At 39.7% G+C, this 27,853-nt stretch overlaps 1 protein-coding gene across 1 annotated transcript in view; it reads left to right on the forward strand.

Annotated features, from left to right (window-relative positions):
- IQCJ (IQ motif containing J) overlaps window positions 1–25,111 on the forward strand; it is a 179,583-nt gene extending 154,472 nt beyond the window's left edge. The window contains exons 2-4 of the mRNA XM_077994173.1: window positions 5,729–5,793; window positions 12,662–12,742; window positions 22,587–25,111. Coding sequence (XP_077850299.1) covers window positions 5,729–5,793; window positions 12,662–12,742; window positions 22,587–22,770 — 330 coding nt within the window. The 3' untranslated portion in view covers window positions 22,771–25,111. The remainder of the gene's footprint in view (window positions 1–5,728; window positions 5,794–12,661; window positions 12,743–22,586) is intronic.
- Window positions 25,112–27,853: the final 2,742 nt, after the last annotated feature.

Below are 27,853 nucleotides of genomic sequence, written 5' to 3' on the forward strand. Positions count from 1 at the left end.
TTAAGCTTCTACCAGCCAAAGCAAAACAAATGACTTCATTAAGACTTACAAGTTGTTATTGTTGATGAAAAGTAGTGTACTATTACATCAAAAAGGGCAAATATACCCTACTTCTAAATTCTAAATTGTATTTCTCTTTCATTCCATTATATAAAAAGAGATCCAGTAGCAAAATAGACAATGTTTTATATACACCCTGTATAATAGATCTCAATCCCTACCTCACCACAACATACATAAAAAGTAATTCACGGCCAGGCACCATGGCTCACGCCTGTAATCCCAGCACTTTGGGAGGCCAAGGCCCAGCACAACAGGAGTACACCACTATACCCGGCAATTTTTTTGTATTTTTTAGTAGAGATGGGGTTTCACCATGTTGGCCAGGCTGGTCTTGAACTCTGGACTTCAAGTGATCCACCCACCTTGGCCTCCCAAAGTGTTGGAATTACAGGCGTGAGCCACCACACCTGGCCCCGTTAGTGTTCTGAATAAGACATTTTAAAAGACATGACCAAAACAAAGCAAACAACAGTTCAGTTCTGAACTTCTATAATGCTATCGCTCATCTTCGAATTTTGTATTCTAGTCCTAGGTTATGGCTCACATGGTAACTTCTCAGGATTCTTTTAGTTGTATAAAAACAACAAAACAAAACAGAAACCTCAACTGAAAGTGTTTTTTAAAAGAGAGAGAATCTGGCTGGGTACAGTGGCTCATGCCTGTAATACCAGCACTTTGGGAGGCCAAGACAGGCAGATCATGAAGTCAGGAGTTCAAGACCAGCCTGGCCAACATGGTGAAACCCCATCTCTAGTAAAAATATAAACAATTAGCTGGGTGTGGTGGCAGGTGCCTCTAATCCCAGCTACTCGGGAGACTGAGGCAGGAGAATCGCGTGAACCTGGGAGGCAGAAGTTGCAGTGAGCCGAGATCGCACCACTGTACTCCAGTCTGGGTGATAGAGTGACACTCTGTCTCAAAAAAAAAAAAAAAAAAGAATCTATAGAATCTATTGACAAAACTGAAAAGTCCATCAATGTGCTGGTTTCAAGCTCCAGTTTGAAACAGATGTTCACAACATCACCCTGGCTCTGGCCTCTTGGCTCTTTTTCCTTTGTCTCCATCCCCTTTGCTGTGTTATATTTTTCCTTCAGTTAGTACCTGTCACAAATGCAAATACTTCTGTCACAGTTCCAGTGTCCCTCACACTTCAAAATCCTAACACTCCAAAATCCAGAGGAATAAACTGAAGTTCTTCTCCAAATCTTGAGGTAAAGTTTAAATAATTAACATTGGTTGAGCAATTGCTATGTGCTGGGCACTATTCTATGCACTGAAAATATAATGGTGGATGTGATGAAAAATCTACTTCCATGGTGCCTACAATCTAGTGAATGGAGACAATGAAACACAAATATGTTAGGAAGTGATGAAGATCATAAAGAAGTGAATCAGAGCATAAAGCACGGTAAATATACAGTAAGTAATGGGTGACGTCTTAGAGAGTTCAATCAAGGAAGGCTTTTTTGAGAAGGCAATATATGAGCAAACACCTGGATGAAGTGAGGAAGCCATGTGAGGGTAATGTTGATTGTAATTGTGCACAGAATTAATATTCTCTGTACGAGGAACAGCGAAGATATGTGATCTAAAAGGGAGCAACCATGGCTATTTCTGAAACACCCCAAGACCAATATGGCTAGATAAGTGTGAGTTGTATGTATAGAGGGTGGTAGGAAATGAGGTCAGAGAGATAGGTGGGGGTTCGTATTACATAGGGTTCTATAGGCCATGGTGATGAGTTTGGATTTTATTCCAAAAGTGATGGAAAACCACTGAATTATGAAGAGGAATATATCACTTATCTACATTTGTTTAACTATGATGAATCAATAAATTAGTAGGTTGGTCTTCTTGCATGACAAGTATGTTCAGATGTTGGTAGATCAGAGTTGAAGTAGCAGCTCCATGGTTTCATCAGGGTCCCACGCACCTTCTGTCTTTCTATTTTATTAACTTTAATGTGTGGTTTTCCTCCTTATAGGCACAATAGCTTTTGCACTCTGGATTTCATTACTATGATCCCGGCAGGAAGAAGGAAGACCAAACATTAAAAGCCACATGCCAGCTGACTCTTTTTTTTTTTTTTTTTGGTATCAGAAAACAATAGTTTATACAGAAGCCCCATTTAGTAGACTTACGCTCATATTCATATGAAGAAAAATTGATCTCAATTCTTACCACACACCATACACAAAAATTAATTTACTGTACTCCTAAATGTAAATGAACTATACATTTTCTAAGAGGAAATATAGGAGACTATATTTGCAACATTGGGGCAGGAAAATATTTCTTAGGATGCAGAAAATACTAAATAACAAAAATAAAATAATAAATTGCATTGCATCAAAATGAAAAGATTTGCTTGTCAAAATATATTGATTGGGAAGAAATATTAGCAACACATGCATCTGACAAAAGAGTTGTACCCTATAATATATAAAGAACTTCTACTGCTTGAAAAATAAGACATATAACTCAGTTAAAAACACATGCAAAAAATACTCAACATTATTAGTTATCAGAGAAATGCAGGTTGAAGTCACAATAAGATATCACAAATCCAGGAGAATAAAGTGAAAAAGACTGACATTGAACGTTGGTGGGAATGTACAGCAGCTAGACTTCTCCTACATTGCTGGTTGGAATATAAAATAGTACAACCGCTTTAGAAAACTTTGGAAGTTTCTTTAAAATTAAACGTGACCGGGTGCGGTGGCTCATGCCAGTAATCCCAGCACTTTGGGAGGCCGAGGCAGGCGGATCACGAGGTCAGGAGATCGAGACCATCCTGGCTAACATGGTGAAATCCCGTCTGCACTAAAAATACCACAATTAGGTGGGTGTGGTGGTGGGCCCCTGTAGTCCCAACTACTCGGGAGGCTGAGGCAGGAGAATGGTGTGAACCTGGGAAGCGGAGCTTGCAGTGAGCCACGATTGCGCCACTGTACTCCAGCCTGGGCAACAGAGCGAGACTCCATCTCAAAAATAAATAAATAAATAAATAAAAATAAAAGTTAAACATGTATTTACCTCATAAGGTAGCAATTTCATTCCTAGATATTTACTGAAGAAAAATGAAAACACATCCACAAACACACTTGCACAGCAGACTTGCACAAACAGATTTGCACAACAATGATCATAGCAGCTTTATTCATACTAGGCCATATGGATATGAAAACAATTAGAATGCCCATTAACAGGAGAATGGATTATTGTGTATGTATACAATAGAAAACTACTCAGCAATAAAAAGAAATGAGCTACTGATATATGCAACGGACAGCATGGACAAATGTCAAAATACAATGTTGAGTTAATTAAGCTGGACACAATAGATAAATTTATACAAAAGTCTAGAACAGGCAAAACTAATCTACACAGATAGAAATCTGAACAGGGGTGCCTTTGGGATAGGAAAATTGATTGTACAGGGGCACAAAGGAACTTCCTGGGAATGATAAATGTTCTATATATTGTTTTGGCTGTGGCTCTACCAATGGAAGCGTTTGATAAAAATCACTGTATTGTGTACTTATAAGGTGCATTTCATACTTTGTAAATTATACTCCAATTACAAAAGAAAACCCAGGTACTACAAGACCACTCAGGCTGATGTAAGAAGTGACTGATGCAGCCTAACATAGGAAGCAGGGCAATAATTAGAAGATTACCATGGTTGGCTTAGACCAGACTGAGAGGTGGCCAAGTCCCAAATATATTTTGAAAGTGGGGTCAATAAGAGTAGCTCATTGATTGACTATAGATGGTGAGAGGAAGAAATGAGTAAAGTCTGGTTCTTAGGTTTAACTCTTCATAGCTTGGTGAATAGTGATGCCATTTGCTAAAATGAGGAAGAAGCAGTGAAGAAGGAGGTTTGGGTAGGAGGGTATAAGCAGGGATATCAACATTTTGCTTTTGAGCTTGAGATGCTTGTCAAACACGTACATAGAACTGTCAAGTAGGCAGGGTGGATACAGAAGAGTGAAGTTAGAGAAGAGGTCAGGTACAAATATAAAATAGAAGCTGTGAGACCGGCTGAGATCCCCTGAGGAGTTAAGATAGATAGAGAAGAGGACAGATGACTGAGACTGGCAGCTGGTATGTTTCCAGAGGTTTTGTGGGAGTGGCGAAGATCTGAGGAGCAAAGAGGGTCCCACCCGACCTCCACACCATGTAGTATGTAGCATGTGGGGAAGAAATGGCCACCTCTTAAGAGGACTGCAGGGGAGAGGGTGTGCTCAGGTACTCAGCCAACTTTTTCATATGCAAAATCCTCTATATACTAGACCTCTTTTCTGAACAATTATTTGCTCTTCTTGCTCTAACAAAAACTTAGCTGTCCCAGAACAGTGAGGCATAGTTTAGTTAGAACAACATAATTAAGGGCATATTCAAAGAAGTTGGGGAGATACAGGATTTTGCTGATGACAGACTGTAAAGGACCCATTGGAAAGGTTGGAAGGACTGGGGAGAGGTGGGTGATTAGGCCACATTCTGGAATGCAGTATGGGTTTAAGAGATTGCGTAGTGGGAGAGGTGATCTAGGCGACTTGGGTGTCTGGTGGGTTATAAGCATGTAGAGAGACTAGTCCTGATGGTCTTTTGGATGTAATTGAATAATTATTTCTAACTGCGGCTTCCCCTTGGGACTGGTCACTTTGACAGTTTCTGGTGGGGGGTAAGTGGTGTGGTGAATGGTATGGTAGGTAGTGTGGCCTCAGGGAATGGTGGTCTTCCCAGGAACAGAGTTCTGTGAGTCTTCCTTAAATCCTGCCATGGTAAGACTGAAGAAGGGAGTCTTACCAGGAACGTGGGTCAAATCCTGTCACACCTCTGTGGTCAGAGAAATGAGATTATAGAGACAACAAATGCCTGGAATTCAGGGAAGGGGTGTGTGTGTGTGTGTGTGTGTGTGTGTGTGTTTGTGTGTGTGTCTGAGCATGTGGGCTATGGAGAAGAGGTTGCCAAGAGTTACTAAGAGACAAGAGAGGATGATTGCTGAATGGCCAAATGCAGCATGCAGTCATTAGTGTCTCTTACCCAGCAATCAGCAATGACATTACTGTTGAGAAAGTGAATTTGGAAAGAGTGTGGGTGGATCTATGTAAACATATCCAAACTCTGAAAAAAAAAAATAGGAAACATTATCTTGAGTAAAAAAAAAAAAAAAAAAAAATCGCACAATTTGAGTGACAATATTCTAATTTGATCAAGGATCATGCTGTATTTTTGTGTGTTTAAACACTTAACCAGCACAAAGTCCAGAACTCTTTTTTTTTTTTTTTTTTTTTTTTTGAGACGGAGTCTCGCTCTGTCACCCAGGCTGGAGTGTAGGGGCACAATCTCGGCTCACTGCCAACTCCGCCTCCCGGGTTCACACCATTCTCCTGCCTCAGCCCCCGAGTAGCTGGGACTACAGGTGCCCACCACCACGCTCGTCTAATTTTTTGTATATTTAGTAGAGATGGGGTTTCACCATGTTAGCCAGGATGGTCTCGATCTCCTGACCTCGTGATCCGCCCACCTCGGCCTACCAAAGTGCAGTCCAGAACTCTTAATGTTGTGTTGTATCAATTTTGCTAACAAGTATGCTTGAATAGTATTGCTCAGAAGTAGCTGGTGATAATTTGTAAGATATATCTTTTCTTTTTCACAGGAAGAACTGAAAAGATTGCAGAATCCTCTAGAACAAGTTAATGATGGAAAATATTTATTTGAAAAGTAAGTAAAAAGCATTAAGTTAAATCATTTGCATGGTTGGAAAGCTTGAGTAAAATGAAAATCTTTCTGGTAAAAATAAGTAAATTGGACAGTTTCTTGTTATCATTGTGGTCAGAGCCCAGAAAGGTGGCTCATTTGAGATATAGGTAGATAAATGTATGACTGGTTGAGCAATGATACGCAAGCTCTACTGCTTAACAGAGTAATACGATGCCTGGAATTTGTTTCTGGTGGTATGTCTGAGGGCTGAAACTTAACTCTGACCTGTCTTAGTCTTTTAATCAGGGACATTTACAGAAGGCAGGTACAAAATTTGTGAAAAGTACAAAGCTAACACTAAGACTAATAGACTGAACATTCAGATTAACACTACAGAATGGGACAAAATTGAGCTAAGATAAAGCAAAAAGAAGAGATGAAATTGAACAGAGATAAAAGTAAACATTTATAATGTACCCTGTACTGTTGAACGCTCACAGACACTCCTCATCAAATTCTGATTATAGCCTTTTGATATAGGCATTATTATTTCCATTTCACAGATGAGGAAAAACAGGCTCAGAGAGGTTTCAGCAACTCCATGTATACTCAGCTAGTGAGTGGTGAGAATGGGAAATAAACCCAGGTTTTGTTGCCTCCAGAATCCTTGCTCTCAATCACTGGCTGAGCCCCAGTGTACTCAGGACCAGTCAAGCCAGTTGGGTGTCATGCTTGGCTCTGGACACTACATTTAAGAATCACATTGACATTCCCAAGAGTATTAGAAAGAGGTCAATTAAAATTGTGAGAGTTCTGGAACCATGTGAAACTATTACAAGGAGCTGAGGATGTATAGCTTGGAGAAAAGAAGTCTCAGAAGAAACGTAATAGCTATCCTCAAACATTTGAAGGATGCTCCTATAAAAGAGAGGCTAAGTTGCTCTTCCTGCTCCAGAAAATAGAACAAGAGTCAATGAGTAGGATATATGGAGAAACAGCGTTGTGACTCAGATAAGGAAAAGATTCTGTAAAAGTTCAGCCTACCCCCAAACAGAATGAACTTTGTTAAGAAGTGAGCCATGTAGGGGCAGGAAGGCATCACACCTTTCCTCACTCATTGTAAGGAGCACAGCCAACACTCCTGTAACAAAAGACAGGTTAACAAAAGAAAAGCACAACAAGCTTATTTAATCAGGGTTCTTTATTTTATTTTATTTTTTTGAGATGGAGTCTCACTCTGTCACCCAGGCTGGAGTGCAGTGGCACTATCTCAGCTCACTGCAACCTCCATCTCCTGGGTTCAAGTGATTCTTCTGCCTCAGCCTCCTGAGAAGCTGGGATTACAGGCACGTACCACCACACCGGGTTAATTTTTGTATTTTTAATAGGGTCAGGGTTTCACCGTGTTACCAGGCTGGTCTCAAACTCCTGACCTCAAGTGATCTGCCCACCTCAGCCTACCAAAGTGTTGGGATTACAGGTGTGAGCCACTGCGCCCAGTCTATTTAATCAGGATTCTATGTGACTTGGGAGCCTTCAGAAATGAAAACCTGGGGAAAATTGTTCACTTTTATACTTAATTTTGATGAAGAATGGATAGCCCTGTAGAAATGTCATGGGACAAAAAGGAAGGATCTAATATATGAGGTGGGAAAACCCAGCAAGGCTGTCTATTCACATTCTTCTTGGCCTCTCTGTGCAGCATTCCTTCCTCTTGGGCATGGGGCAAGAACCTCTGGAATGAGGGTCTTAGGACTTTCCATCAGACTAGGTAGGTCAGAGAATTTCTTTATGACCAGATTTTATACAGAAAGGCAGGGTAACTTTAGAGGAATATTTTTAGATTTTGTAGCTTGTTTGTGGGAGAAGGGTTCTAGTTTCCATGACCGGCCTTGTAGAAGAGGAATTCTGGTTTTTATGGCTTGCATCATGGAAGAAAGAGGGGCAGGGACAGAAGGGCAAGAGAAGGTCAGAGAGAAAGAGACTTTGCTTCTGAGGCCTCTTCTCCTTCGGTTCAAAGAACTGAGCATGCCAAACACCATACTTTACAGTACGTGCTGAGCCCCACTAGCTGATAAGATACTGGAAGTGCCCAAGAAGAGTGTAAATGACCATACATCTGAAATGTTGCTAAAAAATATCCTAGAAAATGGAAAACTTTGGGTTTGATGCCTCTTTCTACTTTTTCTAAGCTTTGTCAGTCTAGACAAAAATTTTAACCACCTTGAGCCCCACTATACTCATCTTTAAAAATGATAATAGTAGTCTTGACTTGACTGTCTTATTGAGAGCATTAAATGAGACAGCCCATAATAGCCTGATGCCTTCAATGCTGGCTCCTTTCCTTTCCATCTGGGCAAGGGTTTGGACAAGACAGTCTCAAAGGTTCATTACATCTGCACGATCCTAAGAATCTGCCATGTCATCACATTGAAAGGCAGTTTCAGCCCTTTGGACAAATGAAGTTTCTGTTCATATATTTTTATTACGCCTACTCTCGTTAATATGAATAAATAAGAATAAAATGGTAGAATTTCCCTCCACCATCACCATCACTAGCTATATGTAAACAATACCTAAAGAGTTTTTTGCTGACTCTAGAATGAAGACTTTTCTTTTATAGAGATTAGTGTTGTAATGACATTAGGCTAAATCAGTTATTTTTCACCTTGGCTGCACTTTGAATCGGCTGGGGAGCTTAATAAAAATGCCCTGGCTTAAGCTCCACTCTAGACAAATTGAATTAGATTCTCAGGAGATGAGGCCCTGGAATCAGTATTTCTTAACATCTTCCTTCATGTAGCTCTAACGAGGAGCTGGGATTGAGAACCAGTAGTGTAAATATATTTTAGATTCATTTCACTTATTCAGTAATCTCCTCATGCAGCTTAATTCTCCGAGGACACACTTTCTCTATGATATTTGGCCCATTTATTTATTAAACCTGACCATGATGGTTTTTCATTATTGATTTTTTTTTTTTTTTTTGAGATGGGGTCTTGCTCTGTCGCCCAGGCTGGAGTGCAGTGGTGCAATCTCGGCTCACTGTAACCTCCACCTCCTGGGTTCAAGCAATTCTCCTGCCTCAGCCTCCCGAGTAGCTGGGATTATAGGCACCTGCCACCACACCCAGCACATTTTTGTATTTTTAGTAGAGACAGAGTTTAACCATGTTAGCCAGGCTGGTCTCGAACTCCTGACCTTAGGTAATCCACCCGCCTTGGCCCCTCAAAGTGCTGGGATTACAGACATAAGCTACTGCGCCTCCCATTATTGATTTTGATGTAGGAAATGAAGGTTTTTTTTGTTCTGTTAATTGACCACAATTCTATATTAAACCTCTCACTAACACCAGTGTATATCTTTCTCAGCTGTCTGCTCTCAGGACGATATTTGAAAATTAATGGTATATATGTGGGCTTCCATCTGCCCTACCCTACTCTTTCCATTTTATTATTCAGAGGCCTGAGAAAGCTAAAACCTTCTGGAAATAACCAGTCTGTTTTGTGTGCTTATTTTTTTTCAATCCCGATTGAGAAATTCCAGCAATGGGAATTAAATACTTCCTTCAAAGCACATGGGCCCATGGGGGTAAACTTTCCTTTTATGCTTATCCAGGACAGAGAGAAAATAAGCAGTGACCGCCAGCCCTAACAACTATACCCATTTGCCTGGAATCCTGGAGATTTTTTTGGTCTGTTTCAGGTCAGGACTATGTCCTTGAAAGCTGTCAAATTTGATTGAAAAATTGGTGTACTTTGAGTGAGCAGATTAGGCATTTCGTTATAGCTGCAGCTGACTTAGGTGCTGATGTAAATCATCTCAGCTACTTGAAATGACCATAAGTTAAGTGATAGTGGTGTCAGAACAGTTGATCGGTTATTCCCCCTTGGAACATTACATTTATTCTGAATGCTCAACAGGGTTTTGTGGTAGAGAGTTAGTGTGAAGGGGAGGGAAGCTGCAGCTCCATACTATCTGAGACCATTGGCAGAGCCAATCAAGTGCATTTGTGTACACACACACACACACACACACACATGAGCTTAGCAAATCTTGGCATGTGCCAATAAGCAGAGAAGAGCAATTGGTAAGGCCATTAATTGGAATGCTACTTAGGACTCCATTGTTTATGAAAATCACTTATTAACTTAAGTAAGACCTTAGGCTGACTGCCATATTTTTGTAATTATTAAATCAGCCTGGGTTTCTGGTAGAAGATGTGTGATTGCAAGTCACACATTGTACTGAGGCATAATCACTTTATTACCCATAGACAATTATTGATGGAATGAACTAAAGCTATCAGATTTAAACCAACAGGTATTGGTAGTTTATAGTTTGGTGAGGATATATAAATTATATCCTCAAATTAGCAAATGTGTTAATATTGTGGAAGTTTTATTTTCTTTATGAAAACATTGGCTCTGTCTTTGTTTGTTACGTATCTACAGGCCCTACAATGTATAACTTTATTGCTTAATTTGTAATTAATAAGTAACAGAGTCTTAAAGTATCCTTGTCATAAGTCTGCTATTTCTACAAGACCATACAATAATAAAAATAAGACTCTCTGTGTTAGTCCATTCTCACACTGCTTTGAAGAAATACCTGAGACTGGGTAATTTATAAAGAAAAGAGATTTAATTAACTCATATTTCCACATGGCTGGGGAGGCCTCAGGAGACTTGCAATCTTGGCAGAAGGCACCTCTTCACAGAGCAGCAGGAGAGAGAATGAGTGCCCAGCAATCGGGGGAAGCCCCTTATAAAACCGTCATATCTTGTGAGAACTCACTATCATGAGAACAGCATGGGAGAAACTGCCCCCATGATTCAATTATCTCCACCTGGTCTCATCCTTGACATGTGGGGATTATTATAATTCAAGGTGAGATTTGGGTTGGGGACACAGCCAGATCATATCACTTTCTATGCCTACCTACCCAGGATTAGGTTCCTGTGTGCTTCTCCTTTAATGATATCTGTCACACTTGCAAATACTTATGTAATGTTCATGTTCTCCTAGATTGTGGTACCACAGGAACAGGGACCATGTCTAGTGTTTTCACCATTTTATCCTCCATGCTTTGCATCATTCCTGGCACACAGGAGACATTAAATATATGTGTAGAATAAATGATTAACAATGAATTAGTAATGCACCCTGAATACCAATGGCACAGAGTAAACAAGAGTGCTTCCTTGCCCCTCAACAACCAGGCTGAGGAACCCCAAACTATCTTGGGGTGCTGACACCACCTACTTGCCATGTAGGAATTTATGTGCTCTCCTGTGTTTTTCCTACCGCTTGATCATTCCTTTCTAAAAAGAAAAAAATACATTTGTGATTCTAAGGGATCTCTCCGGCACAATTTTTTTCTTTCTTTCTTTCTTTTTTTTTTTTTTTTTTTCCTTTTCTTTACTACCAGTGCAATCTTAGTCCTCATAACCTGGACTATTTGAATAGCTTTCTAACTATTTTATTTCACTCTCCTTGCTCACTCCCACCACAAATCATCCTTAAACCCTCCATTGATCATATTTCCCTGCTCCAAATGCATGGAGCTCCCTGCTGCAATAGATTGTGATCTACAGCGTGAAAAATTTTGTAAAGTTTTTCACACTGTAGATCATAATCTATTGATGGTTTGTTCAATAAATTTGGTGGGTCACACTGGCCTTTTAAAAAAGTTTCAAATATAAATCAGAAATCAAAGTACATCACATGTAGTTGGGGAAGTAATGTTTCTTGAAATTTTTGTTACACACACACACACACACACACACACACACACGTGCCCCTACCTTACCACATGCATGAGTATTGAATTGGGATGTTGAATATATTACCTATGAAAACTTCAGTCAGTGGGATTAAGTATAATAATCCTGATATTAAAATACTCCAACCAGTGCCTTCTGGTGGACAGAGGACTGAGATGTGAGTTTTAATGTAGTTCCTCCTGTACAGTAAATTTAACATAATCTCTGCAAGCTTCAGATTTTTCAGCTCTACAGTGGGGAAAGTGATACTTAGTTAATGGAAGTTACTGTGATAAATAAGATAATGAATATAAAATGTCTATGACAGTGTTTTATACACATTATGGGATCAGTAACTATTAGCTTTCTGCTTATCAAAGCTTATTTCCTTTTGTTCTCCTATTTTTTTCACCTACTTCCACCAAATTTCTCTTTATTTTCTAAAATTATCCTTTGAATGTTTTCACCTCTACTATTTGTTTTGTAGTCTTCCTCATATGTTGCTTTTCACTCTCAGCTTACCTACCTCCTATCCATTCTTCAAAATTCATCCCAAGAGCTGCCTTCTCCGTGAAGCCCTTCTTGATTGTTGTAGCACTAAGAGTTCTGTAAGCTCACTGAAAGCAGTGATCATTTCTCTATAATCCTCTGCCTTTCTACAGGTCAAAGATCCATGCTTTGTTCCCAGTGGAAGCCCTGAAACAGCTTAAAAATGAAAGGAGGGAAGGTCCAGTGGCAGTGGTACTGCTGGGGATGAGTAAGGTCTTCTCTACATCTTACTAGTTGGCCAGTAGCATGGAATTTATAACCCTCTCCTTGTGTTTTTTCTCCCCCTGAAATTGTCCAATGTGCTCCTTTTCTTTTCTCTTAAAGGAAATGATTTTCATACCATAGCTATGAATGTTGAGTTGAGAACAGCAAAAGGACAACAGAAAAAAAAGTCAAAGTCACATTTTTTTTTCATGATATGGTTACTTATCCATCGTCCATCAACAGGAACTTTAATAAATTAAAATGAACAAAATTATATCTTATTTTACAAATAAGTATAAATTAGCAGTATTATTGCTATAAATGTTAAGCTTCTGGATTGAGAGATATTGAGATATTATTTCTGTTTCTAGTCACCAGCTGGCCATGGATACGGAGAATAATATTGAAAAATATCCCCTCAATGTACAGCCCTTGGAATCAAAGGTGAAAATGTAAGTTATTTCAAAGTATAAATTAAGCAATTAGTTCTACAGTTCTTGTTTTATGAATTACTGAATAAATCTAGAATTTTCGGGTACAACAGTTATGCATCTTTATTTTACATTCATGTGCTGCACATTATTTCCTCCCTCTTCTAAGCCGGAACACAGCTACTTTGGGTGCACAGCGCCATCTACTGGGTAGTACAGGGAATTATTTGCTTGCCACTGCTTTTACCACCTCTTGGTTTTTCCATTTCTGGTCTAGTACAATCCTTTAACTTCCACTAGCATTTTCCTTTGCCTTTCATCTTAGTAACTTGGTTAATTCTGTCTTAGAATAATTTGGTTATTTCTACCTCAAGCCATTTATTTATTAAACACACACACACAAACACATACCCTTTCAAAAATCTATTTCAGCTTCTGTTCAATTATTTTGGGAAAATGTTTCTTCTCTTCTTTTTTCTCACTTCCTATCCTTTTCTTCTTATTCTCTCTTAAGACACCCAAATGTAAGCCTACTCCCCCTATTATAAATGACTATTACCTTAAAATAGTGCTAAAAACATTTCAATATTAACAAAATGAAACTAACAATATCCAAAGTGAGAAAGACTTTATTATAGAGCAAAATATTAATCTTCTCAAACCATTTTTAAGTAGAGAAGGGGCCTATTATAATTGGAAGCAATTTCAAAAATATTTATGACTGTTTTATGAGATCTTTTCCTGTTCTGATTTTCCTTCAGAAGCATATATGAGAAATGCCAGTGAGTGTATATTTAATCTCTCTCCCCACCCCCTCCCTCACAAACTCTCTCTCTCTCTCAGTTTAACACTCCGAGAAGCATGAGAATTTAAACAAGAATGTTAACATATCTGAGCTTGGCCAGAATCACTGATCATTTTTTTAAAGTGCAAGGAGGAACCTTTTAGAAAAGAAATCACCTTAAAAAAGGGCACCTTGAGGTGTGTACAACTTTGAACAACAACAAGTTGTTGCTGGACTTAGGAACTAAAGCAGAAATGACACAAATACGTAATATCCTGCTGGATAAAAGCAAATACTAATACATACCCCTGTAAATCTATGTTAACCTTGGTCATCAGTAAAAAGCTTGCCTCTACATGAGCATGTAAGGTTACCCCTCAAGATAAAATCCAAACAAGACTTCTGAACCAGTTGGGTGCTCAGCTAGAAAGTTCTGCGTCACACACTTACTAAATACATAATGAATCAGGCTATCGAATCATTTTGTGTAAGCAGTGTGTCAGCCTCACTACACAGGACTTTAGTTTGCCAACATAGGTTGCTTTATCATTAGGAATTTTCTCATTAAGATAAGGCTCTTTTAAATGAAATGTGCTGGTGAAAGAAAAGTTGGTGTATGAAAAATTAGAGTGTTTAATGTGAATGCTGAAATTAAGTTAGAAAAACTCCTGGGTCTTTTTTAGTTTTCATCATCTTCAATATGTAGGGGCTGCGGGATAGGTACCAGGAGAAGGATTAGGCAAAGACAAAATCTCTGTGCTTCAGATTCCAGCCAGCTAAGAGAGCCTGAGATTTTATATTTGTTGATTTGATGGAGGAGTCTCAGCTCAATGAGGTACAAACAGAATGGCTCTTATCTCTTCTAATAATTCTGAATCCCATGTCTGTTCACTGGAGAGAAAGAAGGGAGAGAATACTTAATCTTGCCAAATAATGGAACTTGACTCCCATTGGAGAGCTTAGTCTAGTTCAGTGACTTTTGTCTAATCTGGTTATTAAATTCTTAACTCTCATGGCAGGTTGAAAATCTCCCCTCTGCTTACAGGAGACCTTTCTACAGCTCTGTATTCTGCTTCCTTCCTTTCACTCTCCTCTTACTTATCTCCCCTTCTCTCCTCCCTCCTTCTGCCTTCCTTTATCAGTGTTATCTCTCCCACCCACCTGTGCTAAACACCTAGACTGCCCCGGGTTTCCTGTGAATAGATGGCAGACACTTTCACTCTCAGCAGTTGTTCCCTTTAACAACTGTCCTATGTTTGGGGACTCTGAGGGAAGGGGTCATTGGGTCTCCTCTAAGCCCCCCCCAATGGTATAGGCTGCTCATCCTCACTGGGTTTGTGCCTCTTGCTCTGTGGGGGCTTTGCCCCATGATGCACCAAACAGTGCCTTCCTCTGCCGACCGTGGCATCTTCAACAGGGACAATCTTGGGATATTCTCATTCCTGCTTTCCAAGAGAAGTTTTTTAGTCCTGCAGAGCATTGGGTCTAAAAAATGGGGCCTTGTCCAAGGTGCCACAGTTACCCTCTATTATCACAGGCTTTCTTTTAGGGCCTTTTGACTTCTTTTGGTGGGGACCAACTGAGAGTCTGTCTTCTCCCAGAGGTAGAGGGAAGTGAGGATCACTCCATCATAAAATCCCCTCCCCTGAAGGCTCTCCTTTCCCCTCCCTGATGAGAAGAGATTAAACAGTTCCCATACAGGGTGTCTGGCTAGACTAGTGCCTGCAAGCCCTGAGGGGGATGAAGGTGCTGTGGCAAGGCAATCTCTGAATGTTAAAGAGAGGAAAGATGAGACCTGTTCTCAGGTGTAGGCTGCCTTCACTGTCTACCTGTGGGAATCCCAGGATGGGAGTCAGAATAGCAGGAAAGGGTTCGGATGGTTCCTCATACTCAGGACATCGTGAAAAGGAAAGAATTTATAAGAAAGTGTAAACCTGCGTGTGGCAGTGCAAAGTATCAGTGGCGGGAGGCAGAGGCCTGTCAGAAAGTGTGGCTCAGTGAAAAAATGTGTGAGTGTCGGGGAGGGTGTGTGTATCAAAGTTGAAGGGAGTGTCAGAAAGGGTCCATTACCTGGTTCATGAATGCAACTGTTAAGAGGTAATTTTGAGTATTAGACCAGAGGATCAAAAGAGTGCGTCAAAAGGGCAAAAGCAATCAAGATCACATGGCTATTAATGAAAAGGCATTTGGGGGAGGTAAAAGGCAAGTTCTCCGAAGATCAAACAAAGGCAAGCCTCTCAAGTCAGAAAATTTGTGAAAGTAAAAGTAATAGTGAAAACACCAAAAGGAAGGCTCTCTGAGCAACTCTAAGGCTAAAGATGAATGTGTTCCCAAGAGCCTTAAGGCTGGAACAAGCTTTGGGGGATGAAGGTGCACAGCAAAGGAATGCAGGCTTAGTGAGACGCACTCACAGCACAGGAAGAGGTGGGCTCCCCAAGCCCCAGCAAGCTGCTGCCCTCCATCTTGTAAGTCACTCTTTACATGTTGTAGCAAGATCTAAAACAGATCTTCCCAATACAAACCCTTGTGTAAAAGTTGTTCATTAGCTCTGTGTAATCCCCCAATCCCCTTCCTTACATTTTAACAATATATTTACTTTGTGATGGAAAAACATAGAGATGTATTGAATACAAATTGCTTTTTTGAAAGTCAGCTCAATAAATATGCTCAATTGTTCTCTTAATTTTTATTATTATATTTGATTTTGCAATGAAACAACATTTAGGTTTTATAAAGGAGAGAAGGGGTACACACACACACACACACACACACACACACACAGAGAGAGAGAGAGAGAGAGCATTTCCTAAAGAACTTTAAAGATGTTTAGTAAACCCTTATTAAATTGCATTTGAGAGTAATACATATCTACTTTAGTCAAAAATTTAATTAAAAGAAGATATGAGAGAAGAGTGGTTGAGAGCACAGACTTTGGAATTTGAGTAACTTAGGTTCAAATCCCAGCTCTGCTTTTTACCTGCTGTGTGACCTTGGGAACACCAATGGCCTCTCTGGGCCTCAGCTGCACTTCTCTGTAAAATGAGAATGCTAACGTATCTTATTAAATTGTAGTCAGCTTTCAATGAGAAAATTCAAGACTAGACATTTAGTCTAGTGTATTTTTTCCATGCAAACATACTTTTTTCAAACATATTTTTATTTCCACTTGGGCTAATAAAACATTGCCAGGAGGGATCCTTAGATGACTTGCAATGGTGACTTCAAAGTATTTGAAAGTGTTTGATATGTCCTTTCCTTAAGTAATTATAATAGTTTATCTAGGAGTTCTATTTGTCAAGTTTGGGCTAAGTAACTTACATACATTATCTTTGACTTCTTGCAGGGGTTACAAAGATGTTATTCTTACTCCTATTTTATGGATAAGCAAGAGTGAGGCCAGCATGTTTAGTATTTTGTCTAAAGCTACAGCTCATGAGAGGTAAACTAGGCAAGAACCTCTATGACTCTAAGCACGCTTTCTCATGAGATGAAACTTTTTCTTTTTTGAGCTATTTCTGGGATGCAATGTTAGAAGAATTACATTTGTTAATCACCTGTAATATATGTCCCAGAACTGTGGAGTGGTCACTGCCCTCAAGGATTGTACATTCTAGTGGGGGAAGAGGACTTGTTTGAAAAGAGGCAATTGGATTGGCCTAATCTGATACTCTTCTTTTTGGGTGTTTAATAGCATTGCAGGACCACTATTCTCTTTCTTAGACTCAGTAACCCTGAGTGCATTATAACCTCCTCAGTCCTCATAAAGAAAAGAGTGTTATAGATCCAGGACCCAAATTGCCCCAATTCTCATGTGTGAGAACATTGGCATTCTTGACAGTCTGCAGAGTCATGGGTATTTGAGAAGAGACCTGTGGAAAGAGCCAAGACGGCATAGGCCCTGGTGCATAGGAAGCATCATCCATCAGTGTGGCAGTGAAGTCGAGAGCTACAAACCGGGCAGATGCTGGAGTGGAGGGGAAGCAGGCTGGAGAGAGAGGGCAGTTTCTGTGGGAAACCTGCCTATTGCATGCAGTGGCCCCGTATTGACATTTGAGCAAGTTTGCATCAGGATACAGGGTTGGGATAGATAACAAATGATGAAAATATGATGTATCTGTTAGGATAGCTTTTAGCTAGCTGCACATAGAAAAATCAGCAAACAGACTGAAACAAGTAGGAGTTCTCCTTCTCCACTCACAGTCAGTATATGACAAGCCAAACCCACCCTGCTTCTCTATTTCTGCCTTTTGCTGACCTGTAAGGAGGGAGCACATGTAATGGGGGCCAGGCATCTGCTCCAAGTGTTGGGAATGATGATCAGTTCCCATCTTGTTCCCTGAGACTGGCCAGGACTCTTTGGTTGTCAGTATCAGAAACTCAACTCAAACTAATTTATAGATGTAAACAAGATTATATTGAATCACATAACAGAAACACCCATGGTCTAACGTGCTTTAAGCACAGTGAAACCCAGGTGGCTGGGCAAGGTCATCAGGCATCTGTCTTTCCTCTTCTGTAAACTCTGCTCTTCCCATGATTCATTCTCATGTGGGCTCTCCCAACATTGCAACAGAGTGGCCACTGCCAGCTCTAGGCTTGCAGGTAGTTACAGCTCTGCTTGCTGAAACTTTAGATGAAAAAGAGGGCTTTTTTCTCAGTAGTCTCAGTACAATCCCCAGAGCAGCCTTTAATAGACCTGGCTTGAACCATGTGTGCATCTCCAAAATGAACCAACCACTGCCCTCTGGCTGGTCAGCCCAGGGGAATGGGCCACTGTCTACAGTGATAGGGTAGAATCTGTTTCATCCAAAGCTCACTAGTAGAGAGTTGGTGGATCCGCAAAACTAATGAAAAGGAGAAATTAATATTGGGCACACAAAATCTACCCATGTGATAATCATGGTGCCTCCCTCACAGCTCACTTGTGGTAAGGATTGAATGGGAGAATGCACACAAACAAGAGCTCTATGTATATCAGCTATTGTTTCCAAGATACTCAGATTCAGTGTATCCTCTCTCATTGTGTCCTCTTTCGTCCATCCCTAAATTCAGCCTACTTGAGTTATAATGTATTTTGAATTTTTTATAATTGTTTGGTAACATATAAGAAATAGTACTTTCTCGTTAAAAAAATCAACATTTCTGGCTGTTCTTGAAAAGTTGAAACATCTGTCAATTATCAACTGCACCAAAGCAGAGTTGCCCACACTGCCCAGTCTACACCCAACTGCCCAGTCTGCCCCCAGCCTGACCTCAGGTGGCTTCTGAGATCCTCTTCCCAACTTTGTAGCCTCAGACTTACTGCTCTTCTCTGGGATCCTCCTGCTTCCTGCCTGGTGTCTTCACTTCTGTGCCTTTGCCCAAAGATCTTCTTCCTCCCCATCAATCTCAATCCTATCCATGCTTTAGGACTAATTAAAATCCTAGGAGTCCCTCAAGCTTTCTCTAAGCACCCTAGCTCTCTGAGAGCCCTCTCCTCTCCTCTCCTCTCCTCTCCTCTCCTCTTCTAGATAAACACATCCCTTGGCAACCAGGACTGCACAGAATGTGAGTCCCCCAAATGGCTGTGAGTGCATGAGAGAGCCAACTGCACTGTAAAACAAACAGGGATATACAGAAAAAGGGCAGAGGCAGGCAGATTGTGCCACCCCTGCTATGAGAAAAGATAGATAGGAATTGACCTAGCAAAAAAAATTATTGAAAATGTATTTGTCATCTGTTTAGATGTAAACCCTTATACTTTATCTATAATTCAAAATATAGGAACACACAACATGTGCTTTCTTACTTCAACAAGTCTTTAAAGAATTATATGAATAGCATTGTCTAGTTTCAGAAATAAATATGTCAAGGTAGTGTATAATTTACTCTGTAGCCACAAAGGAGACTTGTGAGCAGCAATTATGGTACATCTAGGAGAAGAAGTCTGAAAGTGATTCATTATGATTGAGAGATGAGGTGCTTCTACATTTTATTTTAGTTCCCTCTTACAGTAAAATAGCATCTGGAGATGGTATTAAGACAGCTTAATATTGGAACAATTTAATCTTTGAAGGTCATGTTGTAGGAATGGCCAAGGGGAGTAAATAACATGTGACGTAAACACTTTTCTATGATACAGAGAGTAACATAGCATAGCTCCATCGTTAAAAAACAGTGTAGCAATTTTGGGTAATAGCCTGGTGTGACATGAGGGCCCTGTCATTTTTTAACCACAAATGCTAATTTAAAGACTCGTCCAGCTTATCTAGTCCTTAAAACTGTAATTATGAAGGACAAGTAGTAACGAGAAATATATATATCATGTTATAGCATGTTTTAAAAATAATAAGATCATGTAATACATTGTTTTTACATATGTTGATGACTATAAAGTAAATGTTACAAAATAAAATAGCTGCTGTATTAAGAAAGTCAGTGGGTGTATAGATGTTTTAAATACATATTTTAAAAGTACTTAATATTGTCACCTTATAAATTAAAAAAAGGACATCCATTAATTAGGAATAAAATAATATTGTCTCCTTAATATCTGACTTAAGGAGAACTGGTACGTTAATTTCCAAATTCCATAAAACCAAGAGGGAGAAGAGGATGTTTTAAGTGCAAACTCCTTTGCAAACAGCTCATCTCAACTTTGCCCAATGTTATTTGGTTCTTTATAGGTGTCACACCGCCCTCTGGTGTTCAACAAGCTAAAATGTAATATCTCAAATGGTCACTATATTTTGTTTTTATATTTTCTGAGTAATGAAGACGATTTAAAGGGGGGAATAAAAAAGACCGTGTAGAATACCGCAAAGTCCTAGAAAGTTGTGGGTGGTCTATGGGTTGTCAACATTTTCTAATGTTTAAACTGCCTTTAAAATGTTACACATTTTGAGCTTTTGATGGGCAGGTTTAGAGACTTGAGGCACCTGCAAGCAGCAGAACTTGTTAGCTGGGCTCTGGGATACCCCAGGCAACTCAGAGGATCTGAAAATCACTGACAGCTTCCTTAAGTTCACTCTTCCCTGATATAATGGGTCCTGAAGAAGCAATAAGACCACTAAACTCAGGCAGGCAATCTTACAGGACTCCCTTTTCCATTCTGCTTAAAATCTTTAAGCCAAAGAAAAACAGAAATAAAAATGCACTTTGAGCAAGATTTCATAATAAAACAGTGACCAAATATAATTCAAATTTGGGCCAGATTCTGCTTTAGTGGGGCTTGAAGTATGTATACTCTGAAGGGTCCCTGAAAAAAAAAAAAAAAAACAAAACCAAAAAACAAACAAACAAACAAAACTCTAAAAATATTGTATTTTTACAATTCTATACAAATCATGAAGAGCCCTTCATCAGGGTCTTGGAATAGGCTGCTGGCCTTTAAGGAAGAACCCCTAAAGCTTAAGTTTCCTAGCTTCAGGGAATTGGCCACTGATCCAAAAGTATTGTTTTCACTACAGTTTCTGGACTTTTCCTTGAGCATTATAATTCTCAGACCTTTAATAAATTAGGGAAAACATACAGATTCGATAATGTGGTAGCATTTTTGTGTTATTTATATCCTGTGACTATTGAGAATTGATGATGATCTTTGAACTATTCCAGTCAAATGAAAATAAATCAGTTTGTTTATTCAGAAACAACTTTAACGACTTAGGTTGTGCATGGAAGAATTACAGAAGATCAGATGCTTCCAGGAGTTTAGAAAAGATAGTGATGGAATTAATACAGCTATCTTAAATTACTTTAAAAGGCTGAATCCTAACAACTGGTCTGCATGTACTGCTGACTCCCAGAAGAGGTTAGATTGTGTTCAGTGACCCCCTATGAAAACCTAGATGTTAATCTCAAAGATCAGAAGCCAGTCTGATATGGTTTGGCTCTGTGTCCCTACCCAAATCTCACCTTGAATTGTAATGATCCCCACATGTCAAGGGTGTGACCAGATGTAGATAATTGAATCATGGGGGTAATTTCCTCCATGCTGTTCTGTTGATAGTGAGTTCTCAGGAGGTCTGGTGGTTTTACAAAGGGCTTCCCCCTTTACTCAGCACTCATTCTCTCTCCTGCCACTCTGTGAAGAGGTGCCTTCTACCATGATTGTGAGTTTCCTGAGGCCTCCCCAGCCATGCAGAACTGTGAGTCAATTAAACCTCTTTTCTTTATAAATTACCGAGTCTCAGGTATTTCTTCATAGCAACATGAAAGCAGACTAATACACAGTCTGTCCATGGGGGAGTCCGTTAGCTTATACTAAGAAGAGGTTTCTATTATCCTAAGCAGAAGATAATTTATTTCTTCTGATACTAATCACAGAAAATAACTTCCTTAGGTGAAACCTGAAATAGCTGCCTGATCACATTACATTAATTCTCTGGGTAGTACATAACACTTGAATAATCTTTGTCCATTTCTTTCTTTATAATCTTTGTCCTTTTCCTATTCCCTTCCACAGTATATAAAACCCATGGTGCGGTACTCTTGCCTGCCTTGTGCCCCACATCAGGGTCACTGCATTTGGCCATGCAGACTGTGTGGCACATCACTGACACCCTTCACCTTGCGGTCATGCAAAGGACAGCTCTGGAGCTGTGCATGGCAGAGTCCCTGTTCAGAGTCTACGGCTGACCGTGGCACAGAATGGCCCCTCAGAAATCACACACTGAGTGAATGCAGAAGTAGTAGTCAGCCTATTTATTATTCTCATTTAAAATATAAGATGAAAAATTGAAAGAGTTTTGTGTCCCATAAATCAAAGTACATTGACTTGTGCAAACTAGTTTGTTTTGACCAATGAATTTTATTATTAAGTTGACTCTTTTAGGCCAGTTGAGGGCAGTCAAGTCTGTGAAAGTCAAACCAGTAAGGCAAGGAGACAGTCTCAGTGGCCGAATTGAAGTTAAAGTTCAGGTCTCCTGGTTAACTACATCACATTCTGTGTGTTCTAGTTCCCTTGTCACCAAAGCCAATTCCTTCAGACTCCTTTCTGAGGAGTCTTCAGTGAATTTCTGAGTCTGTGGGCTATGATCCAGCAGTAATCATGTGTGTGCTGTTTTGTTTTGTTTTGTTTTGTTTTGTTTTGTTTTGTTTCAGCATTCAGCGAGCATGGCGAGAGTACCTGCAGCGGCAGGAGCCTCTGGAGAAGAGGAGCCCATCCCCACCCTCCCTCTCCTCAGAGAAGCTGAGCAGCTCTGTCAGCATGAACACCTTCTCTGACAGCAGCACACCCGTGAGTGTCATGTTTCTTTTTCTATGTCCTGACTTGACATTCAGCTGAAAGCCTAGACTTTGGTTCTAAGAGAAATCTTGGGATGTGAGCAGGTGGTTTGTGACAGTGAGGATCTATGTTGCTTATTTGCTACACAGGAACCCATGGTGAGAGTTTTGTCACCTCAAAATGAAGACACAATTCATAAGCACAAAGTGAACTTTATCAAGTCTGGAGAAAATAGATTGCATTTATGTGTTCTCTTTTCTCTATTACGGAGGTGTCTTTTTTCCTTTTCTTTATAATAGCATATTTCTTTTGGTATGTGCTGTGTGTTTCTTTTATTGTGTGGTGCTAATATGATAGAAGATAAGATTGGTTATAAGGAGTAGAAAGAGAACTTTTACAGGAAGAATCGAAAGTGGTCACACACTCAGGGGTTGCAATTCAAATGCCTCCAGGGACCAGGTAAGTCACCCTCATAACTGAGGTGGCTGACCTGAGCCCCTGGCTACATGGAGAACATAGGCCTCACCCGAAGGGCAGCGCACTTGGCTCCTGAGAATGTGTCAACCTGTGGCAATACAGGCAAGCATGGCCAAATGTGATTTTCTTTCTTTAGGAGATGTCAGAAATCTGTATTTTTTAAGTGTTAGCATCCAGTAATAAAATTTAAAAGGTAAAGCAACCCTGCCTACCCACCACAATTGACCTACAGGCCACCAGTTTAAGAAATCTGAGATAGAGAGTTAAGGAATAAGGGAAACTGCTGGAAGTATTTATTTTTAAAAAACTCCAAAAGTGGGAAGAAATCAGTGATGAGGGATTTATGAACCAGGGTTTTGTGGATTTAAGCATTGTGATCATTTGTAACCAGTCACTGAAATGCTGAAAAGTTAGAGAAATGAAGTAATTACACAAGTATATTACTTCCAAAAATTTTCCTTTACTATTGGTTATCATGTTTATTATGTGGTAAAAAGGTTTCCCAACACTCAAAACAATGTATTCTTTGTGGGATCAGGTAAAAGTTACTGTATTGGAAATGTTTTCAGATGGTTGCATTGCATATTCTTTAGTAAACGGTTTTGCTTAGATATGGATTTGAAGAGAGAGAATAAGTTGAGTTTATAGCAATGCAAATAAAAGTGGCAGAAGATCTATTTTTAATTGACAGCAGAAATTGAACATTTAGTGAATCCTCACTTTTTAAAACAATTATTTGGGGGAATGGCTTATCCTAACTGACCTCACTATCACTAGAGGGCACTCGTGAACCACACTGGAAAATGCCAGGGCTTCTCGTTTGTGTCTAACTCATGATTTGTGAATAAAAAATAAAGTGAGAATTGAGTGTTTAGGATGTCTTTGCTGTGAATGCCAATAGAAAGTGCAAATTAGATGACTTTAGGATTTTATTTGAATGATGGAAACTCAATATTAGAAATCACTTTGTGAGTTAAATGTTTGGATTTACTATTTTTGTACCTTCTCACAGCCTAATTCAAGATAATTCTCAATTGCTGCTGAATCCAGTGATATCTAAAAGTTTTAGTGTTGCTTTAGGGTGTTTAACCTTTTGGTTTTACTGGACTCCTATGAGAATATATGTTTGTTTTATATTTGTACTGCTGTACTGCTTCGATTCTAGCATAAGTGTTTTGTGCATAAATGCATGTTCTTCCCTGTTCATGAGTCATCAAGTTCATTTATATCTCTGCACAGCTTCACTAACAGTTCTACCTTATTTAATTTGGCTTAGCCTCCTGGTTCCTTGTTGGTTTTTAGTAGAAGATATTTCCTCCCTCAAATATTCCCAGCAATTTGGTCTCCCATAAGGTATATCAGACGGACTTGAGAGTGCATCCTGTAGCCCCACCATATCATCATCCTTTAGCTCTGTGCTCATGGGATAAGGACGACTATATTCAGTGAATGGCAGTCTGGCTTACCCATGACTGCCTATAAAAAGTGAGAATCAATGCCTGTAATCCTAGCACTTTGGGAGGCCAAGGTGGGAAGATCACTTGAGGTCAGGAGTTTGAGACCAGCCTGTCTAACATAGCGAAACCCTGTCTCTACTAAAAATACAAAAATCAGCTGGGTGTGCTGGCACACACCTGTAATCCCACTTACTTGGAAGACTGAGGCAGGAGAATGAATGGCTTGAACCCAGGAGGCAGAGGTTGCAGTGAGCCGAGATCATGCCACTGCACTCCAGCCTGGGTGACAGAGGGAAACTCTCCTTCTCAAAAAAAGAAAAAAAAAAGTTAGAACAGATTTTCAAAAAGAATTAGCTGTCAGAAAGCAAGCAGGCCCTGCCCAGAATACAAATAGAAGTTATTGATTATAACAAATGACTTAAATATTGATAATGACAGTGATGTGACACTAAATGTAAAAAATAAAATATGAAAATATAAGATGTTGGGATGTTTCCAAGTCTCTAGTTTGTCACTTAGGTAAAATATCCAAGTCATAATTTAAAAGAAAACTTTATGTGTAGTTGTTTGGAGTTTAGTGAGCTAAGCTTTTTTTTATCTGCCATGATCATCAGTTTGCTAGGGCCCCTTTTGGGAAGATTCATCCTTAGCTCTCTTGGGGGTTGCAGTCACCCGCGGACAAGTTGCCTGGTGGAAGGAAGGTGATTCTGCTCTACCTTGACCAGCCTGCCAGACCCACTGGGTTCATACACACTCTCAGGGAGCCCCAGATAGGAAGACTTGGTTTTCTCACCCTCCAGTGAATTGACCTCAAGTTTATGGAGGGAATAGGATGACCCCTGGCCTACACTGACTAAGCCTGTCATCAAGAAATGAGCTTCCTCTAACATCCATGAGTCCATTTGGAACTTCTGTGTTAAAAGCCTCAGTCCAAGTCAAATGTTGTCAGTGAGCTGTGTCCCTGGGGAGTTCTTTAGGCCCTGCCTCTTGCTTGATCTTTTCCAGGTTGTTGAACCTCAGTTCTCTTTCGCTGGGTTTAATCTATTGCTGTTGCTGCCTAGACAATTTTCTATCTTCTTAAATCTGATCAACTGCTGTATTGTCCCAAGTCCCTGCCTTCCTGCTACTAAACTCTAGCACAACCTTAATGGAGGCCAACATGCCCTTACCTAACTTCTGGACATTGCCAGCTGTAATATACTGCATGAGGTTACAGTGCAGAGGTTGCAGTGAGCCGATAATAAACTGCAATTATTGCCTATCTCAACTGTCTTACTCAGACATGTACTACATGGGAAATCAGCTCACTAATCTGGTTGAGTTCCTGTGTGCAGCTGAGAATGATGCTTCTGCATGCTTCTGCTCTGATTGTTCTGGCTAAGCATAGTGTTTAATATAGTTCTTAGAACATTTCTGCCTTAAAATATATAACGACAGTAATGTTTAGGTATGAGTGCTCAAATTCATTATCTTAATAAGAACTGAGCACTTGTTATGTGCCAGGCACTCTGCTATTATCTTGTTTAATCCTCTCAATGATCATACAAAGAAAGGCACTATTATTATCTCCATTTTACAGATGATGAAAATGAGACTTAAAGAGATAAATACCTTTTCTTGGGCCACCCATTGGGCTGGAGCTCCATGTTTTATTCTTCCACTATATTATTTTAAAAGAAGGCTGCATTTAGACACGGTCAAGCTGTAGGGGTAGCAATCAGTTCATGCATTTCTAAGACTGTTTTACAATTTGGTAGTCATAAACAGTGAATGAAACAATATTTTCAAAATCCTCATTGATTTTATAAATTGCTTCATTCAATGCTCCTTGATTAAAATCTCAAACCTCAGCTGTTCAATGCCAAATTAAAGAGCAACAAGAGGGAAGATAATATTAAGTTATGTTAGCAATTTGCATATTAAGTGCCCTTATACCACAATGTATCATGTGGTAACAGAAAAATTTGTTTTAGAAATAGGAATTTTGAATAGCAACTGTTAGGGGATGGAGCTTGTGGATATCAAAATGATTTTTAAAAAGAGTAATCTTTTCTCCTTAAAAAATATTAGTTATTGCACAAATGACAACAGTAGGAAATTCCTTGTGTATTTTTTATTAATCAATTTCATATCATAAAATATTTACTGCTTTTCGTTTCCAGCTCCCAGAGAGCTGTAGCTTGTCTAATAGGATTATCATGGAAAGAAACTATAGTATGGTATTTTCTAAACTCCGAGATTGATAACCTTTTCAGAAATTATTAGCATGCCCTTACAAATAAGTCCAGAAAAATCTTTGGGATTATTTAGAGACATTCTCAATCTCTTTTGGCTTAGAAGTGTTTCCTCCTGCGTGGGCCTTGCTTTGTGGTCACGCCTACTCTCTCCCATTGGTTCCGATATTATTATGATCTGGCCTATAGGGGGCACTGTGGCTCATGGAATGAGGCGCTGCCTGGGTAAGAGGTTGTGACTTAAAATAGCAGCTCTGCCACTATTTCTATGTGTCCAAGATATATCATTTGAGAGGACATTCTTCATCTACAACTGGAAATAATACCCACCTCAGAAATGGATTGGGATTGCTGTGAAGGTTAAACGGCACTACCCATGTAAACTACAGCACAGAACCTGGGACTCTGAAGGCTCTCACTAATTGTTAGTTGATTTTGAGTCTGCTCTTGAAAACATTCAGTGAGTTTATTCAAAATGCTTTGGAAAAATTGTGGAGAGCAGAGATGGAATTTTTAACTTGACACTGATTGAGGGGCACAGTACTTGTTTGTGATTCCCCAAGTGAATCCATGAGAATCAACTCATGTCCCAGAATGAATATGAATATATATATGGGAACTGTACATTACAAAGGTAATAAATTAAGCATTTATTTTAGTGCTGCTCTTACTAAAGATTGATTTTCCAGTTCTGAAAATGAACTGGGTCTTTTTGCATCTAAATGAGTAGACCTCCTCTAAGAGACCACCCCCACACTCAGAGTAAAAGCAAGCACAGACCGCTCTCCTTCCTTCCAAGACCCGATGAATAAGGAACAGGCAGATTCTTAGGACACTGGGGAAAGCAGAATTACGTGCCATTCCTGCAGCTGCCCAACTTCTACCAGCAGACCTTGCCTCACTCCTGGTCAAGAGGAATTATAGTCTCTGTTACCTCAAGTGTTCTAGAGTGAAGGCTGTGGGATGCACAGGTTA

Source organism: Macaca mulatta, chromosome 2 (assembly GCF_049350105.2).
Source record: "Macaca mulatta isolate MMU2019108-1 chromosome 2, T2T-MMU8v2.0, whole genome shotgun sequence".
Taxonomy (NCBI): Eukaryota; Metazoa; Chordata; class Mammalia; order Primates; family Cercopithecidae; genus Macaca; species Macaca mulatta.